This window comes from Megalopta genalis, chromosome 12 (assembly GCF_051020955.1).
Source record: "Megalopta genalis isolate 19385.01 chromosome 12, iyMegGena1_principal, whole genome shotgun sequence".
Lineage (NCBI taxonomy): Eukaryota > Metazoa > Arthropoda > Insecta > Hymenoptera > Halictidae > Megalopta > Megalopta genalis.
The window spans coordinates 6,732,028-6,754,124 of record NC_135024.1 but is presented as its reverse complement, the minus strand read 5'-3'; the positions used below and the strand labels follow the sequence as shown (position 1 = coordinate 6,754,124).

At 47.3% G+C, this 22,097-nt stretch overlaps 1 protein-coding gene across 3 annotated transcripts in view; it reads left to right on the top strand.

The window, feature by feature from the left end:
• Window positions 1-21,432, top strand: part of LOC117217480 (uncharacterized) — a 48,998-nt gene extending 27,566 nt beyond the window's left edge. For 2 of the 3 annotated variants that reach the window (XM_033465110.2, XM_076525462.1), the window contains exon 3: window positions 18,615-21,432. In XM_033465110.2, coding sequence (XP_033321001.1) covers window positions 18,615-19,901 — 1,287 coding nt within the window. In that variant the 3' untranslated portion in view covers window positions 19,902-21,432. Of the gene's footprint in view, window positions 1-1,899; window positions 1,970-18,614 lie in introns of all 3 variants that reach the window. The other variant, XM_033465111.2, reaches the window with a different exon arrangement.
• The last annotated feature ends 665 nt before the right edge of the window (window positions 21,433-22,097 follow it).

Genomic DNA, 22,097 nt, shown 5'->3' with positions numbered 1-22,097 from the left:
ATTAATATCGTTTAATGCGCTTTAATCTCTTGTGCTGTTTAAAGATTATGATTGAATGTGGAATCTTCGGCGAATTAGAACGACAAAATTAAACGCCTTGGGAAACGGTGATACCGCATTCCGTTCGTATAATTAAAAGTACACTTCGTTTCACATTCTTGGACGGGCATTAAAATTTTTTCTTCACGTCACTCGGAGCGCCTTCGTACTATAATGTTTGATAAGAAGCAGCGCGCCGGTATCGTTAATAGAACAACATCAAGGTTTATTAATAAACCGTGGGTATTGCAACCGGGAATGTAATAAAACGTTCACCTTAACAGACACTAATGACGCTTGAACCTCATTTTTACCCGTGTAAATCTTTCGGTCGGCGAGTCTGCTTTTTCCTCGCCTCGATCTTTATCAAATCACTTGGAAAGAGGCCTAATTATCTGTACGCTCGCTACCGACGTGTATTGCGACATCTTCATCTGGAAATATTCAAATGCAAATTCACCAATCGCGAGTGTATTTTCTTGTAAGCAGATAACGAATTTTTACGCAAATTCGTATTGGATCCCTTTGTCATCGTGAATATCGTTAATAGTAGAGAGTAATATTTAACTGGTTACTGCTTCTCACAGACGATGGGAACAAAGGATCCAATTTCAATTTAAAACATGCAATATACAATAATGTCTCTCTAATTGACATTTAAATTGTCCACAAAAATAGACAATTTGGGAAGATAAAAAACAAGCCGCACGGCTCGAATAATCGTATCTCCTTTTCCCAAATTGTCCATTTTTCTGGACAATCTGAGCGTCAATTAGAGAGAAATTACTGTACATGTTATTTTATCATGTCCAAAATATGTGCTACGCAAAAAATAGAAAATAGGAAACACGCTGAAAGATAACTTGGACAATGATAAAATATAAAACCTGCTCGAATTGATTAAACAAACCGAAATCGTTAGTAATCGATTAACAACAAGATTTTAATACGTTGAGAACAATGGACATGGACATTTTAAAGTTCTTCTAATTTGTTCACCGTTCTATATCTCGACTACTCATTTTTATCGTAAATACATAATATTCGCAGTCCAGTTATGAACTGCAAGGAAATGTCATCATAGAAAAGTTACGAATACTTCGACGGTCGTTCGCGGACTTCGATTGCCTCCGCGTGAAATAGAAGATCGTGACCACACGTGTTAGCGATAAATAACTGAAGAGAAAATGAAGCCGACCGAACTCGTTGGTCAACCCGACAAAAGCTGGAGCGAAAGGATGGTCAAGATGGCCCAGTTCACGCCCGGAGCGATCATGTCCTCTTGCCACAGCAGCGGCGGCGCCCTTGAGGATGAGCGTTTAGCATTCAGGAGGCGGCGGTTCCCCGTCGCCCTGCGTAACTGAAGCGACGACGGCGTCGCGACGTCCGAGCTCACGTCCGCGACCGATCTTTTCAGAACGATCGGGGGCTTGCGCAAAGCCCAGAGACACAGAATTGACGCAACCCGGCGAATTCTCGCGAAACCGACCGCTTCGCTCAGACCGCATCCAATTCTCGGGGAAGAAGAGACTTCGGGAGGCTATGAACGGTGCTTGTTCCATGGAGATGCGTCGAAAATCGGTGTACAACTGGCTCCGCTGGAAACACAAGCGCCCGTGTAATGAGCTGCGCGTGAAATCAGCCCAGCATTTCGGTCGCTGAATATCTTAGCCGGACGATTGCGCGGCACGTGCTCTCATTTGCATGCCCTGTCGACACTCTGCGAAACGCCGAGATGATCGCCGTTCGTTCTTCAACATTTTCGTCGGTTTTACGATCTTCCTTTGACTTTATGCAACGAGTTTTCGATACTTTTCGATATAAGTACGACGGTATTTTCTTAAAGAATTAATTTTTAAGGAGAGGACCAGAAGTGTGAGGAGTCGAAAGCAAATCCCGTCATGGATGCAGAAGGGCCTGAGTGACAAAAGTGAGTATCGAGAGCATTATGAAGATACAAATTTCTTATACGGTGACTCGAATTAATATTCGGACACCTTTTAAAACGGAATAATCTTTTTATAATCGGACCAAACGGCCTAAACTTTTTTTTGGTTGTTAGAGTGACTAGTTTACTAGACAATGGCTGAACAATTATTTTCAAGAATTGCTATATGTTGGCGTTAGATTATTTTACTAGACAATGGCTAAAAAATTTTCAACTTTTTTATCTGAGCCTATAATGAAAATGAAGAAAAATGCGTTCTGTAGATTTCGATAACTTATATACATGTTGATAGTATCATCAAAATCGTAGCTTTTCACGAATTTCAACCAGAAATAGGTAATTTTTACATTCTTCAGCGTGCACATAACTGATTGAGATCTACAAAACACATTTTTTAAATTTTCGTTATAGCCTCAGATAAAAAAAATTAAAAAACATAAGTTTCTTATTTTTATCGTCATTCCCAGTAATAGCAAAATTTAAACAAAGCATTCTAGTTATGGTCTACTAGACTGGTCCCTCTAACATCTAAAAAAAAAGTCAAGACGATTTACTTCAGTTCTAAAAAAGTTGTTGCGTTTTAAAAGATGCCCGAATATTGATTCGAGTCACTATACGCAATGAAGTTGTTTTAAAACTCTTTAGGATATCTAAGACTTGAATTTTTCTCCTTTTCACTTCATTAGTATAACATGAATTGTGTAATAAATGAATTTTATACGACAATTATTGATTATAATAACGTCAGGCCTTTCTTGCATAAAATACAAAAATGTGGTTAAAAAATGATATTTACTAACATTATTCTTTATTGTTTATGATTTTTATATAACATTCGAGAATTTATGAAAACTTATAATTTTGTAACACGAAAATGAAACAGTGCCTGTTAACCGCACTGTTTGTTGCTATGCACATTTCGTTCTATCACTTGTTGAGGCAACATGTAAGGACTGGATTAAAAACCTTCTTATTTGCAATATGTCCACTTGAATGTTCATGTGACGACGCTTGAGTTCTCCGTCTTTTACTATAATTACGTTTCCAAGTGCGTATCCTCTTGACGTTTTCTTGAAGTAATTCTTCGACCTGTAGATCTTCGTGAAGTTGGTTCACTCTCGTAGTCTGAATTAGAAGACTCCATTTCCCCGACTTTTAGCACAAATTTTCGTTCGCATTGCACAAAAAGGTACGAAACACGACGATCAACCTTGTTCGTGAACGTCGCGCGTCGATACAAAATACGCCGTAGCTTCGCCAACTTTAGAGATATCGCAATCAAATTTCCAGGACACATTTAGAACGGAGTGAAAAATCGGCTCGTACATTTTACGCAAGAAGGGCTCGAGTGCCCTCAGGCCGTTCTTGGATCCGAGAGTTCAACCTATTACATAAATCCGACAATGCGCTGCGAACGTACCGCACGAGTATACTACAGCTCCTACCAAGATGCCATGATCTCCTTACCGTGTTTACCAGTCGTTAACAAAGCGTACTAAAAACAGGTCATTCGGCAGGGCGCGTGCTTGTTCAATTGTTCATCGGTCTATTCACCTCGTATCGCTTTCATTTTTCGCCGTAGCGAAGTTCCAGGCGTTTGAAGTATCATGGTCACACGCGTGACCACGCGTTGAAGTCACCGGGCTCTGCCGACTCTTAAGCAACCGGCAGCGTTATGCGTGGCTACGATCTACTTACAGCCTGAACTTTCATGAACCTAACAGTCTATTGTCTGTCGGGAGAGAATTGAACCCGTAGGAAACGCGCTCGGCTCCGTGGACCTCATATTTTACATTTGCATTTTGCTGGGTGCACCGCACTTCGTGACTACCGAGTGACTGATAGGACTGACAGGTCAGAGATAAAAGACTCTTTGCAGTCTACTGTTTACGATTGCTTTATCATTTTTCAATTGCTATCGATCGTTATCGTCGACCACGGAGAACTTCGTGTATCTGATCGAAAATTTTTTATCAGCCGAGCGACATTCGGTGTCAATCTTTTGTTCTTAATGATTTCTCGGTACAAGAGAAAAAAATTGCTGTTTGCTGCGCGCTTACGTTCACTGGAATGCATAAATGTTAACGACAGATTCACAAATGGATAGCGTTCGTATTTAGAACGGTGTTAACGCGTTTGATTTACGAGCGAGATTTCGTATTCTATATTTGATCGAGACGCGAAACTGCAAATGAGAGACCAAAGCTGGTCGCAAATGAACGATCGGGTCCTACGATCGGACTCGTTTCAATTTCCACCGAGTCGATTAGAATCTTTCGGCTTTCCGAAACGAGAGGGAAAGAACGAAACAAGCTCGCGCGTTCCAACGATTTCGGGCATCGAAAATTCGTGTCGAGCTTTCACCGGAAGAGGCGCGTGTCCGCCGGTCGGCAGCCTCGTAAATAAGCTCGCGTCTCTCGGGGTGTCTACGTTGGCGGCGGCCCGTTGTCTGCTAAATCTGTCTGTCTGTCCGCGAGACAATCGTCGTCGTTCCTGGTTCGCAAACGAGGCGGCCGGGGCACAGTTAGTCACGCGAGCCGGCCCGGGATGAAATATCGAACGCGAGGCAGCCGAGGAAAGCGTTCGTCGAACAGATTATCACGCGGGAATCGGATTCACGTGACCCGTCGTTGCTGCCTCCGCGGATCCCATGGCGGAGACGCGAGTTCTATAGCAGCATCATGGGACGGTGGCGTGCATCGCGGATGATCTTTCGGATTGAGTAAGGTCGCTAAGTAAACGCTACGGCCGCCTCGTGCCCGGCCTCTCGCGTAACGAGGAAACGCCGTATTGTTTTCTCGGTACCGTACAGTATCGCGACACGTTATCGTCGGCCGCAGCATCTCTCGATTCTCGAAAATTAGCGCGCTCCACCAGGTGCCGTCGTGTTCATTCTTGCTTAGCGAAGAGTGAAAGCTACGAATTTATTATTCGAACCACCGCGCCGCGCCGCGCCGCACCGCGTCGCGCCGTTGGTCGTTCGCGAGGATGCTTTTAATAATATTCCTGTTTGTTTTACGACCGCGGGGAGGGGATCGTTCGCCGCGTCATTATTCTCCCCGTGTCCGTTCAGTCAAGAAATTTGATCCGCGAGAGATTCTTTTCCCTCGGGGACATAATAGGGAACGTAGGCAGCGACCGATCGCAGATTACGCCTCGATTAAGCAACGGTTCGGTAGCGGTTCGATAAACAATCGGTGGCAGTCGCCGAACAATTTATCGACTGCTTGCGAAACCCGGTTCTCCGTCGATCGTTCGACATTTTCCCCCGCGTTGCATCCCTTTCTCTCTCTCTCTCTCTATCTCTCTCTCTCTCTCCCTTTCTCTACGTTTGAATATGATCGAGCAATTAAATCCATCTCGCGGTAGCTAAATGGTATGCGCGGCCTTTGCGCAGCGACATCCACGCGGCAAGACATTTTCCCGGCACACGCAACGAATAAATCACCGGTCCTAAGCGATCGATCACGCTCGATCCTCGCGGCGAGCCTCTCTTTCTCCGCTCGAGCCGCGCGGCCAACGGCTCGGTGTCCGTTTCGGGGCGAGCGCAGACTTTTCCGACGCGAGTCCGAACGGTTTCCTCGTCCCGGCTTTGGTAATGCCGAGAGAGGCCACGAAACCCGGGCCGCAGGTGAAACTCCCGAGCATCGTGATCATCGACCACGATGCCCGATTGTATCCAATTGAATCGGTCTCACCGCGAGGATAGATTCGACCGGCCGATTACGCGCCACGGGAAAAGGACGAGCAGAGTGAAACGCACACACGCGCGCGCGCGCGCTCGCGCGAGTACACGCCGTGCGATCGTTCGTGTCCGACCATAACTTTTCCATCCGTGGCCCCGCGTCCAACAGGCAGCATTTTCTTGTGGCCCGATAACCAACCCGAAGAAATAATTCCTCGGTATCCGCCGATCGATCCGCCGGTTTCTTCTCTTGTCCCAAGCTTTTCTCACGTATCGTCGCGGCGCGTACACTTTTTCGCGTGAAACACCTGTACGACGGAGGCACAAACTTTGGACCGTATTTCCGGGGACGGTCAAACGACGAACTGTGATCAACAGATGAAGGATTTTTAAGAAAAGGTTAATAAAAATAGAGCTGAACGGTTTTGATCAGACTGTTGCGAAAGTCTTCAAAAGTTGGCCGATTTTCAGCAGCCTTTAATCATTCTTAGTCTCATTTGAGAACCGTTCCTCGCAAGTTTAGCAATTAAAAGGGATATTCGATTTATTGAATCTCATTAGAAAATGCGGAAGTAGTTACATCACGCATGAAATACTAGATTATCAAATGGATCGCGGGCCTTAACGCATGATGTGATCAGTGTCAAGCTTCAATGGGCAGAACTTTCATTTCCAATGAAAGAATCTTACTTATATACAGTCACATATTGCTATAGATTATCGTGGTTCAACAACGATACCTCTCGAATCCTAAACGTAATCGATTAACTGATGCGAATTTATTTAGACTTGTCATTATTTTTATGTCTTAATCTACCGTCTCGATAGATTCAGTGTCGCTATATTGTTCGGAAAGTAATTTCGTTCTTTCGCGAGAAAATGAAGCACGATTGTTCAACGTTTAGAGCAAATATTATTTAACGACGTATTGTTCCATAATTGTTCGACGTTCTTCGGATAGCTCCGAAATCTTCTGCTCGTAGAGGTCCCGCTTTTTATCGGCGAAATATCGAATCGAGCGCTTTCCTTGCATCCAATGCGTTTGGTAGTTTAAAAGGGAATCGATTGAAATTCTCGAATACAGTTCACCGCGTTCGAGCTTGGAGCGGTCAGCGTGTATGCAACGCGTCCGTCGTCCAAGCTCGCATCTTCCTGGAGCGTGAATCCTGCGCGTCGCATCAATCCCGGCATGCTAGGCTATCCGAGGAAGGATCCAGGGAACACGTAGTTCGTCGTACGGTGTCCCTTCGAGATAGACTGAGCGGCTCCTCCGCGGCGCGGATCGCGACCGACTAATGTAAGCAAATAGCTCGCGCGCAGACAAATTCCCCGCGACCATATCGGGCCGCCGGAAAAATCGCTGACGTACGATCTTGTCCGCGACCATAAAGCGCCAGTCAGACGCAAAGCGGCGGACTTGAGCTTGCGGCTCGGCGACTGAAACACGGGCTCGTCTCGCCGCCGGAAGATCGATGACTTCCTGATCGGCGACGCTGAAACGATGACGCGACGCTCCGAACCGCGTGAACTCGGCTCTCAAAAATATTTGGATTGGCCATTAGTAGAGCCGTGCCAGCCGCCAAAATCAAGACGGACTCGTCCTTCGCCTTCGAATGGTTTTCTTGAAAAGGATTCACCAGGTAGAGAAAATGAGGATCGATTGGCGAAGATTTGGAAACGTTTAGAGGCTGTTAGAATTGTTTGCCATATAAGAGGACAGAAAAAACGAATTCAGAGTTTTGTGAAGATTCTTGAAAGAGGAACGAACGATCAAGTGGAATATTTTTCGTCTACGGTACGAGATCGTTGGTGGTCAGCTCTAGGTGCTTATCTAAGGACTTAATCCATATATTAAGGAATATTTAATAATAAATACTTAGTAGAAATTATCATAAATTATTATTGGACAGTGGATTTACTAACAATGAACACGCAATTTATAACAGCAAGCAAAGAGTACAGGCCTTAATGTTCGAACGAAAGATCTAATTCTAAAATAACAGTTTGCCTTATCGGTATTTTTTAGTTGCGCGATATCTATCTGATATAAACTGAACGAAGAGGTTCAACAAACATACACGATGCATACATATCTGCAGCGTATTTCTAACACCGTAGCAATAATCTCGCAGACAAAGAGCATTGAAACAGCCGCGACCACAATTCGCAGCTTCCAAAACTGAATTCCGCCGCAGCGGCGACCCGAGTAATTACCGAACGTTAAAAAAGAGCGTCGGTTTCCGTGGCGGACGGGAACGAAAATCGATTTCACCGATCGTCAAACAGCATTTCCCCGCACGTATCGCCGGAGAAACGAACTTACAAAATCGCGATGGGGAATCAGCATACAATGACCGTCGTTCATTGTTCCCGCAGTTAGGAGCTGTCCCCGTCGCGATCTGCAATTCAATCGGCGGCGTACGTAGAACATGGAAGCACCGCGCGTCATAAAAGTGCGTTAAACCGCGCGAACTCGAATGACACGGGGCATTAAAACGCGGGGACCACCGGTGAACACCGCGGATCCAGGTACATATCCCCGGATAATTAAAACGAGCGGGTCTCGAGCCGATGCAGAGGCGAGAGCCAGCGAACTCGATCTGCAACGGCGGCACGTAGGCACGGTTAAAAATCGAAACGAAAACGAGAGTGGCTCGGTTCTCTTGTTCGGCATGCAGGCCGCGCATCAGCCAAGGTCTCCTTAGCTGACGTCACCGTGTCGGTTTTCAGCGATCCCGTTTCAGCAGAGTTCCCTTGGATCGCGGCCAAATGGTCCCCGTTCGCCGAGCATTGCTCGAACGACTCGCAGAAATCATCTTTCCGCCGGCGACCCGTACTTTCCATTTCGAAAGGGGGTAGTGACCCGCGTAGAGGCGATCGCCGCGCGACTCGGCCTCACCGCGCGTCGATTCTATTCCCGAGGAAAAGGTACGCGGAAAAAGGAACTGCCGGCGGCGTGTGGCGGCTCGCGGCGAATATCGGGTGAATATCGATCATACCTGGTGGTTAGTCATGCGCGGCGTCCGATCGAGAAAAGCGGAATAAAATCGCGAGACTGGAACGCGTGCTGGTCTCGCGCGTTGGCCGCCAGCGACAGCTAGAAATAGCCGGAGATCTAGATAAGTCATTACGTGGAACGGCTCGTTAACGATTCGCGCTCGTCCGTCCTCCCATCGCGCGCGGCCCGACGGTCGCCGCGCGGGGAAAACGATTTCCCGGCGCGCGGAGACGTCACGAAAACCGGCGTGACCGATTATTACCGCGAGCGGAGCAGCTGGTACCATGTAGTGCCAGGACACGGAATTCAGATCTCAAGCATCGCCGAGTCATCCCCGATGGGAAAGTCACGGGAGGAAGGAAACGCGAGCGCGGACGAGCGAGCGAGGCGAGCGGATTCGCTGGAACGAGGATGATGACGCGCGTTCCGCGAACATCGGCGAGCATGAATCCGCGCGTGTATCAGGGTCACGACGCGTCGCGCCGCGTCCTAGTCACAAGCCACGGGAAATTGGTGGTGGGCAACGTCGCGACGCGTCGCTTGACACATCCACGACCGGTTCTTAGGTGCAACAACTGGTACGTTGCATCCCGGGCTTCCCCAGGCAATTTCGACTGCAGATCCGCGGGCCGAGTCACAACGCGATAATCGTTTGTTCGCGTTCGTTCTTCACGCTTCGACCGACGCCTCACACACGCGCTAATGACGGAATTGTTTAGACAGGTTTGGAAATTAATTCTTGCGTTAATACACGAACGGTGGCAAGTCGGTGTAAGTCGATTTCTTGATAGGTTGATTTAATGTTATTTAATGTTGTATCAAGGTATTAATTTTATACATTGATTTGCGCTATTTCTGCCTTTCAACGACTCTGATTATGTGTTGCACAATTTGGGACCCGCAAAATGTTAGAAAATGGATTAACGAAATCGTATCACGTTTCTGAAATTTTCAATTCTAGTGTCACGGAGTTGTAGTTTGTTATTTTATCAAAGAAGAATTTAACTATAACACTAATTCTTGACTAGTTTTCAAACTTAATCTTTATTTAATATTATATATTCGAACAAATTGAATTTTACTAGGATGTTAAGGATTCGAAGAAATTAAAGTACAATCCACAAAGATAAATTCTATCCTTGTTATCTCAATATCATTGAACAAATCACGCAGATTTCATGAGAATTCGTGGAGTCGATTTTTAGCACTTAACGTGCTACGTGCGATGGCTCCTTAAAAAATCGTTAAAATTGAGAAGACCGAGAACAATGCAAATTTTCTGCTGCTCTTGCAAGAGCTGTTTAAAAATGAACCGAAACAGCAGTTCGCTGCTTTCGCCACGAATGCACAGAATTCGCAACCTCGTTAAAATAGGAAGAAATAACCTGGAGCACCCTGTATATTCCGGTTCGCGAACCTGCAAGGTAATCGTGACGATACTGCGACTCGAATGTACACGTTTATAGTCTGAAACAGTTGCAGAATACAGGGCGCTTTTAGTGTTAAGTATATTGCCTGGTAAAATGAATTTAAGCACTGGTGCCTTGGCTGTGAGTAATGATACCACTGCCACGCGTTGAAATCTCCGGGGCGATACTACTTCCAGGCATTGAGATCACCAGCGCTAGACTATTAACTTCTACGTAACATTTCAATTTTTCCATTTGAAAATTGATGATTCTTAACCAGTTATTTATCTGTACTACTATCTAATTTGTGCCACTAATTGCCTGTCTTTGAAGAATTATTATTCTCGCATTGTTTCCTTATAGTTTTGTCCTCTTTAAACTCGGAAGTATCGACTTTGTTACGCGTTCTTCAAGAATGTCTTCGGACTCTTTCAGCGACAGGAAGTACAATTTTTCACGCATCTTCTATTGTCCTCTAAAAAATGGTGAACAGAGAAACCTGTTCCCCAGTTCCATGCCGTTTCCACACAATCAGCTGAGACACCTGTGAGACCAGTGCCCTCGCCTTCGCACCCACGTAACGCAACAAAGTCTCTCTCTCTCCCTCTACCTCTCTTTCGCTCTCTCTCTCTATCTCTCTCTCTCCCTCTTTCTCTGTCTTTCTTCCAATGTCTGGTCTCGCAGCCTTTACCCATCCGTTTTCGTTTATTCTCGCCTGTGGCCTCCTTCTATCTCTCGGAACGGTCTTCCTCGTATCCTCGTCCTTTTCATTTACCTTTCGCGTCCTTGTTCCGCGCGCCTCTTACTCGCTCGCGTATCAAGAATCTATATTAAGGACGTGGGAATGTGAAATGACCTGTCCAGCTAGACTGTAGAGGCCCGCGGTACGGTCTCGGGAGAGCAACATTGTGTGTCAAACCCGTCTGTTGCGCGCCAACCAGCTGACTTTGAGCTAATTATTCCTTCATCCTGATTCAATCACCGGTCTACGGATGAAAATACCACCAATTCATTCTTGCCGCATCGGTAATACGTGTTCGAGATGAATTTCTGAAGACGCAATAAGATATTTCGTTTCGACGAGACGATACTTGGTTTCGCAATTTTATTTAAACCAGCGAAGCGCAGTTGCACCGGTTTCGTTCCGCAAATTGGGTGATTCGGAGTTTGCGGCTTCTTTGATTTCAACTATTGGCCATTTTTCTTGTAATTGAACTGCGGACACTTACGCAGTTCCGAGTTATCCTGTTCACCATGAAATGGAATACTGTTTAACTCTACTTTTTTAAAAAGAATGGCCTTATCGTTTTAATCATTTTATTTCATTCAAATACAAAATTTAGTTCATAAATGTTCAAAGACAATGATCTCGGGACTGGTTACTTCAATTCAAGTAGTCCAGTCGTTGATCCTTAGCTGTAAAGAGTTTTCTGTAAAATGGCTTAATTTTGAAGCGCAGACGGTTCACCAATAAATAAATTCCGATATCATCCGTTTACTTAGTTTCGAGGAATTTCCAACACTTGTAGACAGTCGACCCCACGATACCCGGATTTTCCTCAAATTTTCACGCAGTCCGCGCAATCGCGGGCCGCGATTAGAAGCGGACATGCGATCGGCGCGTTTTTCCGCGATCGCGTACCGCGACGCTTCACTTTACGTAATCGCGAGGCGTGTTCGCCGCCGCGCACGCGGCTCCCATTGTTCGGCGCTCGTAGCCGAGCGTCCGCGATTGTCACGGGTGAAAATTATTTCAGCCTCGAGGCGGTTGTCCCCTCTAATCGCGTTAACTCGCAACGTCATCCGCGTCTGTCGGCCACGAAGCTCGTGTTTGCGAGACCACTTAGCCGGTGTCGCGCGGACAAAGGTCGCGTGCATTTCACGGAATCTGTGAATCCGTCGACGAATTTGCTCGCGCTCGTTCCCGGAACGAAGAGAGCCAGCCAGCTCCGGTCCGCGCCCAACGCTCGCGTTGACCATTTACAATCCGGCGCGGCGCGCCGGTCCGTTTCAGCTCGCTTGAGACAGCGCCGATTGCCCGCGCCTCGAATTCCTGTCACGTGCGGGAAACTATCGGCGCGCTCGGGTTTTTTTTCACCTCCCCTCCGCCCTTGCTCACGCGTTCTCTCGCACGCTCACGCGATCGGACGCTCGCTCGCTCTTTCCACGAGGAAATTGTTCCCGCAACGCGCGCGAGCTTAGCAAACACCGTGCCAATCGCATTCCCGACGCCGGGTCGAAGAATTGACCGTGTTCGGCGCTGTCCTGACCCCGTCGACGCGAAATTAATCGATTCGCCGAACGCCCATTTCGATTTTCTTCGCTCGCGCCCGGAGGAAAACGCGGCGATCTTCGCGGAAGCGTTTTCATTCAGATCCGCCGGACGGTATTTTAATGGGAATTAACGCGGCGGTCGTGAATGACGGCATTTTGCGGTTTCGCTTGCTTAATTAGATGCGAACAACGGTAATTCGATTTGTCTCGCGGTTCCGAGAAGTATAAACCGCATTGTATCTGCACATACTAGCTTACGTTACAGTAATTTGATTCGAGAAATACCTACCATTATACGAGAGAGTGAGAAATGAAGAAATGAGGTTGAAGACTTTCCTTATTCTGTGTTCGTAACATTTCGTATCGTCGAGCATGCGATTTCGTTGTAAATCGAGAATCGACGATAGAATTCGGAGCATCATATTTTACAGTAAATCGTCCCTAATTGAGGATCAGATTGTATACAAAAATGGACGATTTGAGAAGAGGAGCCTGACGGCTCCTTTTTATAGTTACCGATTGTCAACAACTATAAAAACGAGCCGCAAGGCTCGAATAATCGTATCTCCTTTTCCCAAATCATCCATTTTTGTGCACAATCTGAGCGTCAATTAGGGAGAATTTACAGTATTTATTTATGTACCGATAAAAATCGTTTAATGTATTATTAATATATGTATATAATATAATTATAATGTATTGTCACATGATACAATGATTGACTACCAATTAATTACTGGTAGTTAGAACATTGAAGATATCTCGGCGCTGGCGAAATTTCCATTGTGCAATTGATAGGAAAGGTTCAGGAGAATGAGCGCGCGCGCGCGCATAAGGGCATGGCGAAACAGAAAGATCGAAGTCGGAAGGATACGGTATGAATTTTCACGAACGGTTTTTTGCCGCTGCCTAACTATGGCGCGATGTGTTCTTGTACAGGCTGCCGACAATTTGTCAAACTTTCCCGCGGCGATTGCCGCTTCACGATCACGGACAACGATTTCCCCGCTGGCGTTTTATATGGCGTTGCAAATCAGTCCGGGATTCCGGGCATGCCGGCTGATTTGTGATAATCTCCGGCGTCCATGACGGATTTGTCGCAGCCGGCCGGCCCTAAATGGCTCGCGTTTCAGCCGCTGAGAATTTTCTGCGACGCGGAGCCGCTGCCGCGGCGGTTTGATTCCGTGCGCTGTGCCGGTACGTGATTCGCGACCGGACGAGGACCGGCAAAAACTTGAAAAGCCGAGGAACACGCGCTCGCACGCTCTTACGCAATCACGCGAATCCCGTTGTCCACCTTGTTTTCTGTCTACGGTCAAGATACGCACAGCTGACCGACTCGACGACGCAATCGCGTACGCGAACTCGATTGTAACCGCGACAGCTTTCCGCGGGCTTCGTCGCGTTTCACTTCGGGAACGATCGTTCTCCCAAACGTTAACGACGCCCCCGACGCCCTGACGTGCTCGACAAAGTGAAAAGAAGACGCTGAAAAATAAGCTTATTAATCCTTTTAGTGCCGACCGAAAAGGTACCGAGTCTTGATTATGTCAAGGTTATACTTGGTAGTGTGGGAGAAAATGAGCCCGACCGATCGTATATAGATCGGGACCGGGATTCGAATCCGGATCTTTCGCTTGGCGGGCGACTGGCTTTAACAAATTAGCACCTATCCCGACCCACCGACAACACATTCTCTCCTTATAAACACACAACAACACGTCAGAAAAATGCCGGACTCCCACAGTTCGGTCATTCCCGACACTATATGGCCGCCTTCGGCCATGGATCTTCACCGATCCCAAATATCTAAATTGTCTAAAATGTGTCAGAACGCATGGGCCCCATAGTCCCACTTCTGAAATTTATAGGTGAAAATGGCGTCGACCGATCGAATAGATCGGGAATGGGATTCGAACACGGATCTTCCGCTTGCCGGACGACTGCTTTAACCAATTAATCTATCCCAGCCAACCGACAACGCATTCTCTCCTATATTATGTTATAAGCATAATACGTTAGAAATATGATTTAAGAAAAAAAAGTTATGAACACTTTGTAAAATATAATAATTATATAAATCATAAAGGGCGACACTAAGAAGTACAAATTTTATTCATCAAAAATATCAGATATTAACACTAAACCTATCAAGCAGTAATACTAACTGGCATGTACTGCTTCACAAAAGTGAGAAGACCGAATTTATTTAGAATTTGTAACGTTTTTATTATAAAACTTGCTCCAATAATATAACTTATTCAAGCGTTTTCCTCGAAAGAGTCTCGGAACTTTGCAGAATTGCAAAATAAGAAAGCGGTCACTTTGACCGCGGTAGGTTTAGTGTTAAGATATTTTGGCGGAAATATAAATGATGGGAGAGTGAAGGAAAAGAAAGGGCGCGTTTCGTCCTGGTCCCGCTAGAGGACTCGTCAAGTAAGGCTATCTAGCGGCCCCTGTCTGTGAAATGGAGAACATTTTTGTCGATGTTTCAAACGTATTTAAAATGTAGTTAGCAATGATCGCAGAGGATTGTAACCCTGTTACTTTCCATTGTGTGGTCAGAGAATTCGATCGGCTTCGTTGAGGACGCAACTTTGTAGCGATTCTCGTCGAACGATCGAAGCAGACACCTCCCGCCACGCGTTGAAGTCTCCGAACTACTTCGCAGTTTACGATAGAACAACGTCCCAGTTGATCGCAGTAACGTCCGCGTGGAATCACCATTTCCTCGAAGCACAATTAAAGCCGTTTCCGATCTCGATTCCCATTGATACAGCTGCTCGGAACGGGTTCCAGTGAAATTCAGGTTCACAGTTCAATAGCTGGGGCCATAAAACTCCGCGTTTTCCGCGGGAGCGTGCAGCTCCGACGGGAACTATCGGCGTCTCGGGATCTCCCATTGAAGCATTAATCAAAATAATCAATCTAGCGGGGCCGCTCACGAGTCCCATAGCGCGGAGTTTCTCCATAAAACCAGAAACCTGGTATATCGGTAGGATTTAAACCATCGCGGCGATTCCGATCGCAAAGAAAACGCTTTCTAACGGAACGCTCTTGGACTCACGCTGTCCGCCTCTGCTTCCCTCCATCCCCGATAGAGCGCACATGTATATATGTTCTATACTAGTTTACCGGGTCTATATAATATTCCGTGTACCGCGAAAGTCCCGGTCTCGCGGCCGGACCGCCGCGCTGCGGCGACCGGCTTCGCCGACACGCGTGTACACTAGATCATATTGCAGCGCGGACAATGAGCGTTTCGTAGGCGGAAGCGATCGGGTCCCGAGGCCGTGCCGGTTTTCGCGTGCACACGGACGGCACCGTGACCCCTTTCACACAGTCGCGGTGACAGCCAAGGATCATCTGGCGTACGGGAGCCATTTCCAACGCGTCCGACCGCGCGGAGATCTAAGATCGTTGCCGAGAGATTATAGCCACCGCCGCCGCCGCCGCTGATGCCGCTGCATCGCTGGTCCGACGATCCGGGCTCGCATCTCGCGATCATTACCAGTTTGTCAACCTTCCGGCGCTCTTTCTCAGGTACCCGTGACATCGATTAATCAACGCCACCGTGCGCCCTGGCTGACGCTACGATCCCCACGTCGCGGTTCCCCGTTTTCACCGGGACTCGCGCCGCTAATAAACAAGTGTATCCGCGCAGACCGTCCATTCTAATTGCCGAGGAACGAGCCAGTTTCTCACGACTGCCCTGCGAGAGCCGGCCGATTCGAGTCGCCGGGCATTCATTTGCATCTTAACGAACAATTTTCCCCGCTCTCCGCTATTATTTCGATGTGATCTTCCTTCTCGGTTGCGAGAGAATATTCTTGAACCCGTAGAATCTGAACTTCCTAATGAAAATATAACGGGGTGGCGAATACAAATATAACGCAGCGTGATTAGGATCATTTGTAATATTATTTGTCAGTTTCTTTCAATATATTTTTCAAAAATACTTCCTCTTGGCGGGTTAGTTTTTTTTCTGTAGATCTTAATAGAACGCGTGAAAATTTGAATTGATTGCCGGAAATTGGACAGTTAACTGACGATATTTATGATCTGGATTCAAGTGAATCTGAAACCAGCCGCCCAGTGTTAATGAATATATGTGTCCGACACGTATGCGAATAATTCGGTCATGAACGCGACGGTCATGAAAATCGACCGATCGATCACTTTTTCAAGTCCTCTGGATGATTCGACACTCCCGTTTGGGATCTATTTCTAGCTTCGGAAGGTTCGGACCGTCATCGAGTCACCCACGCGGATGCGTCAGGTGAAATCCAGAATCCGAGCGTTTCCGGTTTACGATGAAATATGGGTGCGCTGAGAATGACTCGTTCTATGTTCTTTGCGGTTTCTGCATTCGATGCGGTCTATAGAATCGATATATTAACTTATTGGTTAGCTTTATTTGGAGGAAAGTGAATTAACTAAAGCATAGATTACTATTATAATAGCAGGACTGTGGATTTTTATGCTGAATAAAAATTGTCTTCATCAACTCTAAAAACCAGAAACTAAATAGCAAGGTCATCCTTTCTTTAATCATTTTGAAAAATTAAAACTAATTGATTCGCATTTTGAAATTCCAGTATTCTTTATACTATATTGAATTCTAAAGAAATATCCAATATTGTCATAAATGCATAAAATCTGCAATCTGGCGATAACCAATCTTGCTATTTCGAGGCTGTGTCTGTGATCTCCCAAACTGAATTCCAATGCTTTATTCAGATAGAGCAATTTAATCTGTTATCAGAATTTGTTCACTTTTGACAGATTTAAGGAGACGAGACGCAAGAATATTTAATAAACTCAAGCACCAAGGCTTGCCCGACAAAGTAACTCCGTTCGTAGCTACTAAACGCGCGTAATACTTTACACGCTTCCAGACCGCGATGAAAGAAGTTGATCGCCACTTCGAGCATCCTCGAAAGAATAAAATGGTTCCCAAGACGCGGGAGAGTATCGTCGTAAATTAGACCTCGATGCTCGTCGGTTTCGAGGCGGTTTTATTGTCGGCCGACAGGCGTCTAACTTTACGAGCGGCCGTGTGCTCAATCTCGTACACTACCCAGCCACCCCCTCGTCGTTCGCTCTTCTTCTAGGCATGCTAATTCTTGTGACGTGCGTAACATTAACCTCTGACGTTTAATCCGGTAGAAAACGCGGTCCGCGCGCGGTCGGCCCTTCACGCGGATCCTTCGGCGATCCTTCGTCCCAGATATACAGGGTGTCCGTTCGATAAAGTCAACTTGGACCGCTCGAATTATGAAAAAATTTTCCCAATTTTGTCGTTCGTTTTCTCGCGTACCGTGGGATTCGTGACACCGTGTACAGCCGGCAGAGTCCGCGACGAAAAGAACGGCGGATTCTGTGCCGCGCGATTCGCTATTTGCTTCCACTCGCTGTCCCCGTAAGGAAGTTACCGGGATTACTTGCCTTTCGCAGAAACCGTGGCAAAAATTCGTTGGCAATAACTCACCACACCGTTGATCTCCGCGAGCAAATGTATTGTCATCGGCGGAGCCGCTTCTGGCGAGGCATTTTCCCCGTTTAAGGAGAACCATTTGGAAAATTAAGAGACCAGGACCGCCCCTCGCTCTCCTGTAACCGTGGGAACAATTAACGCCGCGATCTAATAGATACAGCTGTAACGCGAAAGACAAATATTTCACGCGAGGATCCGTATATTCAGGACAAACTAAGTATAGGATCCTCGAGTGTGAAACTTCTAGCAGAAAACGGCAGATTTTTCCTGCGCGCGCTGGTAATTAACTAAAACGGAGAGGATATTATCATAATCACGGAACCAACAGTCTCGTTACACGGCAACGGTGGCCATTAATGAACGCAACGCGATTGGAGGTCATAAACGGCACCCAGCTTCCCAGAAGCGTGGTCGACCAGTCTATTAGCGGCGAGTAGAAGAAATCATTCGCTATGCGTCGAATGATAAGAGGCGGCTTATGAAAAACTTGATTAGCAAGCCGGTAAATCACTGACCAAACGATCCAACCACCGGCAATAGAATTCCCTCGGATCGCGCTCCCGCGCGGAATCGAAAAAGTTGCTATGAATTTTATGCTCAATAAACAATCGTCGTTCCCCAGATCGAAGGAAAATACCACCCGCGAGAAGCCCGGCCAAATTGGCGCGCGTTTACGATATCTGTCGATAAACTATCTAAGCTTCTAACGTTCCCCCCCGATCTGCCTACGGTCGAATCACCGATCCGGTCTTTTCTGATTATAGTCGTTCTTCGGGCGTACCTACAACAACCTGGCCAGCATCTCGGAATGCAAGAACAACGGTCGGTGCGTGATCAACAAGAAGAACCGCACCGCGTGCAAAGCGTGTCGGCTGCATAAGTGCCTGAACGTGGGCATGTCGAAGTCGGGCTCCCGGTATGGTCGTCGCTCGAACTGGTTCAAGATCCACTGTCTCCTGCAGGAACAAGCCAACGGCAGTCAGGCCGTGAACGTGACCCCTGGCCCTGGATCTCCGTTCGGTCCAGCTTTCCTGCCCGGTTACCTGCCTCAGACTCAGAGTCAACAGGCCTCACCTAGTCAGGAGGACCTAGCCCTCCAATCGCACCTCCTACACGTGGCGATGCTGAAGAAACGGCGCAAGGTGGACGACGAGTCGCCTCTCCCGGAGGACATGGCGCTACTGAAGAAACGGCGCAACGTGGACGACAAGTCGCCTCACCCGGACGACGTGGCTCTGCAGAACCAGTTACGCCTGCTGGCCTGGCAGAAGGAGCGCGAAAGGGTAAGCAGCAATCCTCAGCAGCCCCCCACAACACCGCCCAGGAACACCACACCTCTCCCTTTCTACAAACAACAGCAACAGCACGCGGTTTCGCCGATGTTCCCCATGAATTTTGCTCAAAAGGACGTCTGCGTGCCGTCCAGCCCTTCGGAAGTCTTCAGACCCTACCTTCCGACGTACAAAAGGAGGGCGGACACGCCCAGCGATAGCGGCGCGTCGTCGGTCGACGGCGACGCCGACGGCGATGGCGACGCCGACGGCGATGGCGACGGCGACGGCGATGGCGACGGTGACGGTGACGGTGGCGACGGCCAGGACACCGAATCTAGAAGCAACTCGGCGCTGAGTTATTTCAAGGCCAGGGCAGCGTCCCCGACTCTCTCGGAGAGGGATTTCCTGCCCAGGAAGTTCAGAGCCACCGTCACCCTGACGACTGGATTTCACCCTCACCATAGTCTAGGTCTGATCTATCCGCCGCCAGGCTTGGTGACGCCAGCAGCGTCCCAGCACTCGCCCAGAGGCGGCGATTTGCTGCTGGTTAGTCCCAGCCCAGGCGGCCTAGCCGTCGAACAGGACGAGCCGATCGATCTCAGCGTCCGATCCGGCAGAAGCTCCCCGAGACCGAGTCAATTGTCCGAGGAGGACAACAGGTCTATGGAGAACGTCTGCAAACTGAACAGCCCGGCGAAGGAGGAGGCGACCACCAAGAGCAAACCGTTGGACCTGAGGCTGGGAGTGAGGCCGGCGGAGCTGCCGTTGTCGTTGTGAACTTATCGGTGGAACTAGCAGGCCCAAAACGGGCTGGTTCTGAGCTCTGATCCGAACTTGGGTACTGGTGAATCCTCGTTCGAGGAGGCCGGCTGACGGAAGGCTTCCATGGGAGTCGACGAGGATTCGGTCTCTACGGGAGAACGGAGACCTCGGAGACGCGACTGAGAAGAAGATGCAACATGACGAAGGCATCGACGAAGCATCCGAGAGCTTCGATGGAGGATCGTACTGGAGCAACGACGTCGAATCGCGAGAATGTGTTCAAATCTGTATATAGGTGTCCGTTGAACCGATCCAAGAGTCCAGATTAATTTATTACGGTAGCGGCTAGAAAGCGAGCGAGACGGTCGATCTAATCGTTGATTTCACTTAGGTCCATTATTCTGACATGTAGAGGTTTTTCTGCCGCGTGTCGCGTCGCGTCCATACACGCACAGACACAGGCACAAGCGCGCGCGCGCGCGAGCATGCGCTGTCTCGACGTGCCCGTCAAAACGGATTCCGTGCATCTTCTCGGATAGAATATCGTTTCTTCTATTTCTCTTTTTTCTTTTTCTTTTTTCGTACTGGTTCGAACGATTTACGTGACAAAAATTTCGTCGATATCGGCCAACGTGGAAATTAATCGAACGACTATGTGAGTTGTAACAATCACGTAAAACTATTACGCTTGTACATTATTTATGATTACATTTGTAAGTTGAACTTACCGAACATCGCGAGACGCGCACCTGAAAATTTTCATTTGACAAAGATCCTTCCATGTTCGATGGAAGGATTCGAGAATCGTTTGACGACCTATCCAGTTTTAGTATTTCCATTTCAGAAGGTGTGCGTGAACCTTCCGACAGATTTATGAGTCCTGTACAATGAAACCTGGGGATTCGCAGATATATCGGCCAGTAGTCGAGTGCCTTAATATAATATATTTATAGAAATATTGTTTTTATTATACATATCTGTATAACTTGAAATACCGGCCCGTCCTGGGACAGGATCGCGCCTCGATCGGCGCGCGCGATCGCTCGGCCAATCCGTGATCATCTGTTCGAATCGGATTCGATCTTCTCTTCTCTGCTTTTTTCGTACGGCGAAGCGTGTGCGCGCGGGTCGAGGTGACGCGGATACGGCGCTCGTCGCGCGTCCGCGACCCCGTCGCCGACGATCGAGGCCAGTAAATGAAACGTACGGGAGGAGTGACGTCAGGTATCATCAATCAAGCGACCCGCGCATCCTGTAAATACGCGAAAATGGAGATATGGGGGACAGGACTTCGTCTACGAATCAGAATACTGCTTCTGCACTTCCGCTTGGTGTACGACCTCTCGGCTGGCGCGACAGGCGAACGTATATTTGTTTTCTCTGTTTTTATTTTCTTTCCACCTCCTCCTCCTCCTCATCCTTCGTCCGCCGTCCTATCGATGAATCTTCTTTCCTTTCCATTTTGTACATAATAGCATGTAAGCGGTGAACTCCTAGCGGCCAGTACATACACGTAACGCGGAATTAAATATTTTTGTTTAATCTACGGTCATTGTGTCTCGTTTTTCTCGCATCCCTCCCTCCTCCGGCAGCTGTTCGAGATCGAAAGCAGATTCGAAGGTGAGTAAACGCTTCTTGGTGATTTAGACCACATTCGAAGGTTATTTTATTTTGTATTTTATTTTGTATTCGGTATTTTAGTTTGAAGCTTCGATTTTAATCGGTTAAGGTTAGAGGATAGTTGCGGAAAGGTTATCTGCTGGCGAGCGCAGAATTTAGCCGCCACAAAGCGATAGATTCGTTCCGTGTTGTATCGAAATCCGTGTTTCCGAAGAAACATGTTATAGGAGGTTCGACTGTATTTGAAAAAGAAATAAATTGTATCATTTCAAAATCAACGTAAAGTGAGCAAATTGCTGTTACATAGTACACTTTATTGTACGTGAAACGATTCAAATAGAATGTGTATTTCACAATGATCGAGTTCCTTTATTTAAAGAATCGTCGTAAAATCGTACATCCAAAAATCGAGATCAAAACATGCACACCCGGATGAAAGTACAGGAATAAACTAGAAGTTTCATCCTGATATACTCAGGAATAGATATACCCCCTCCCCCTCCAAAAGTATTAGTACACCTGCTGATTTAGTATAAATTGTAATTCCTCGATCAGTTTAGGTAATATTTTATGCCTAGTATCAAGTTTAAT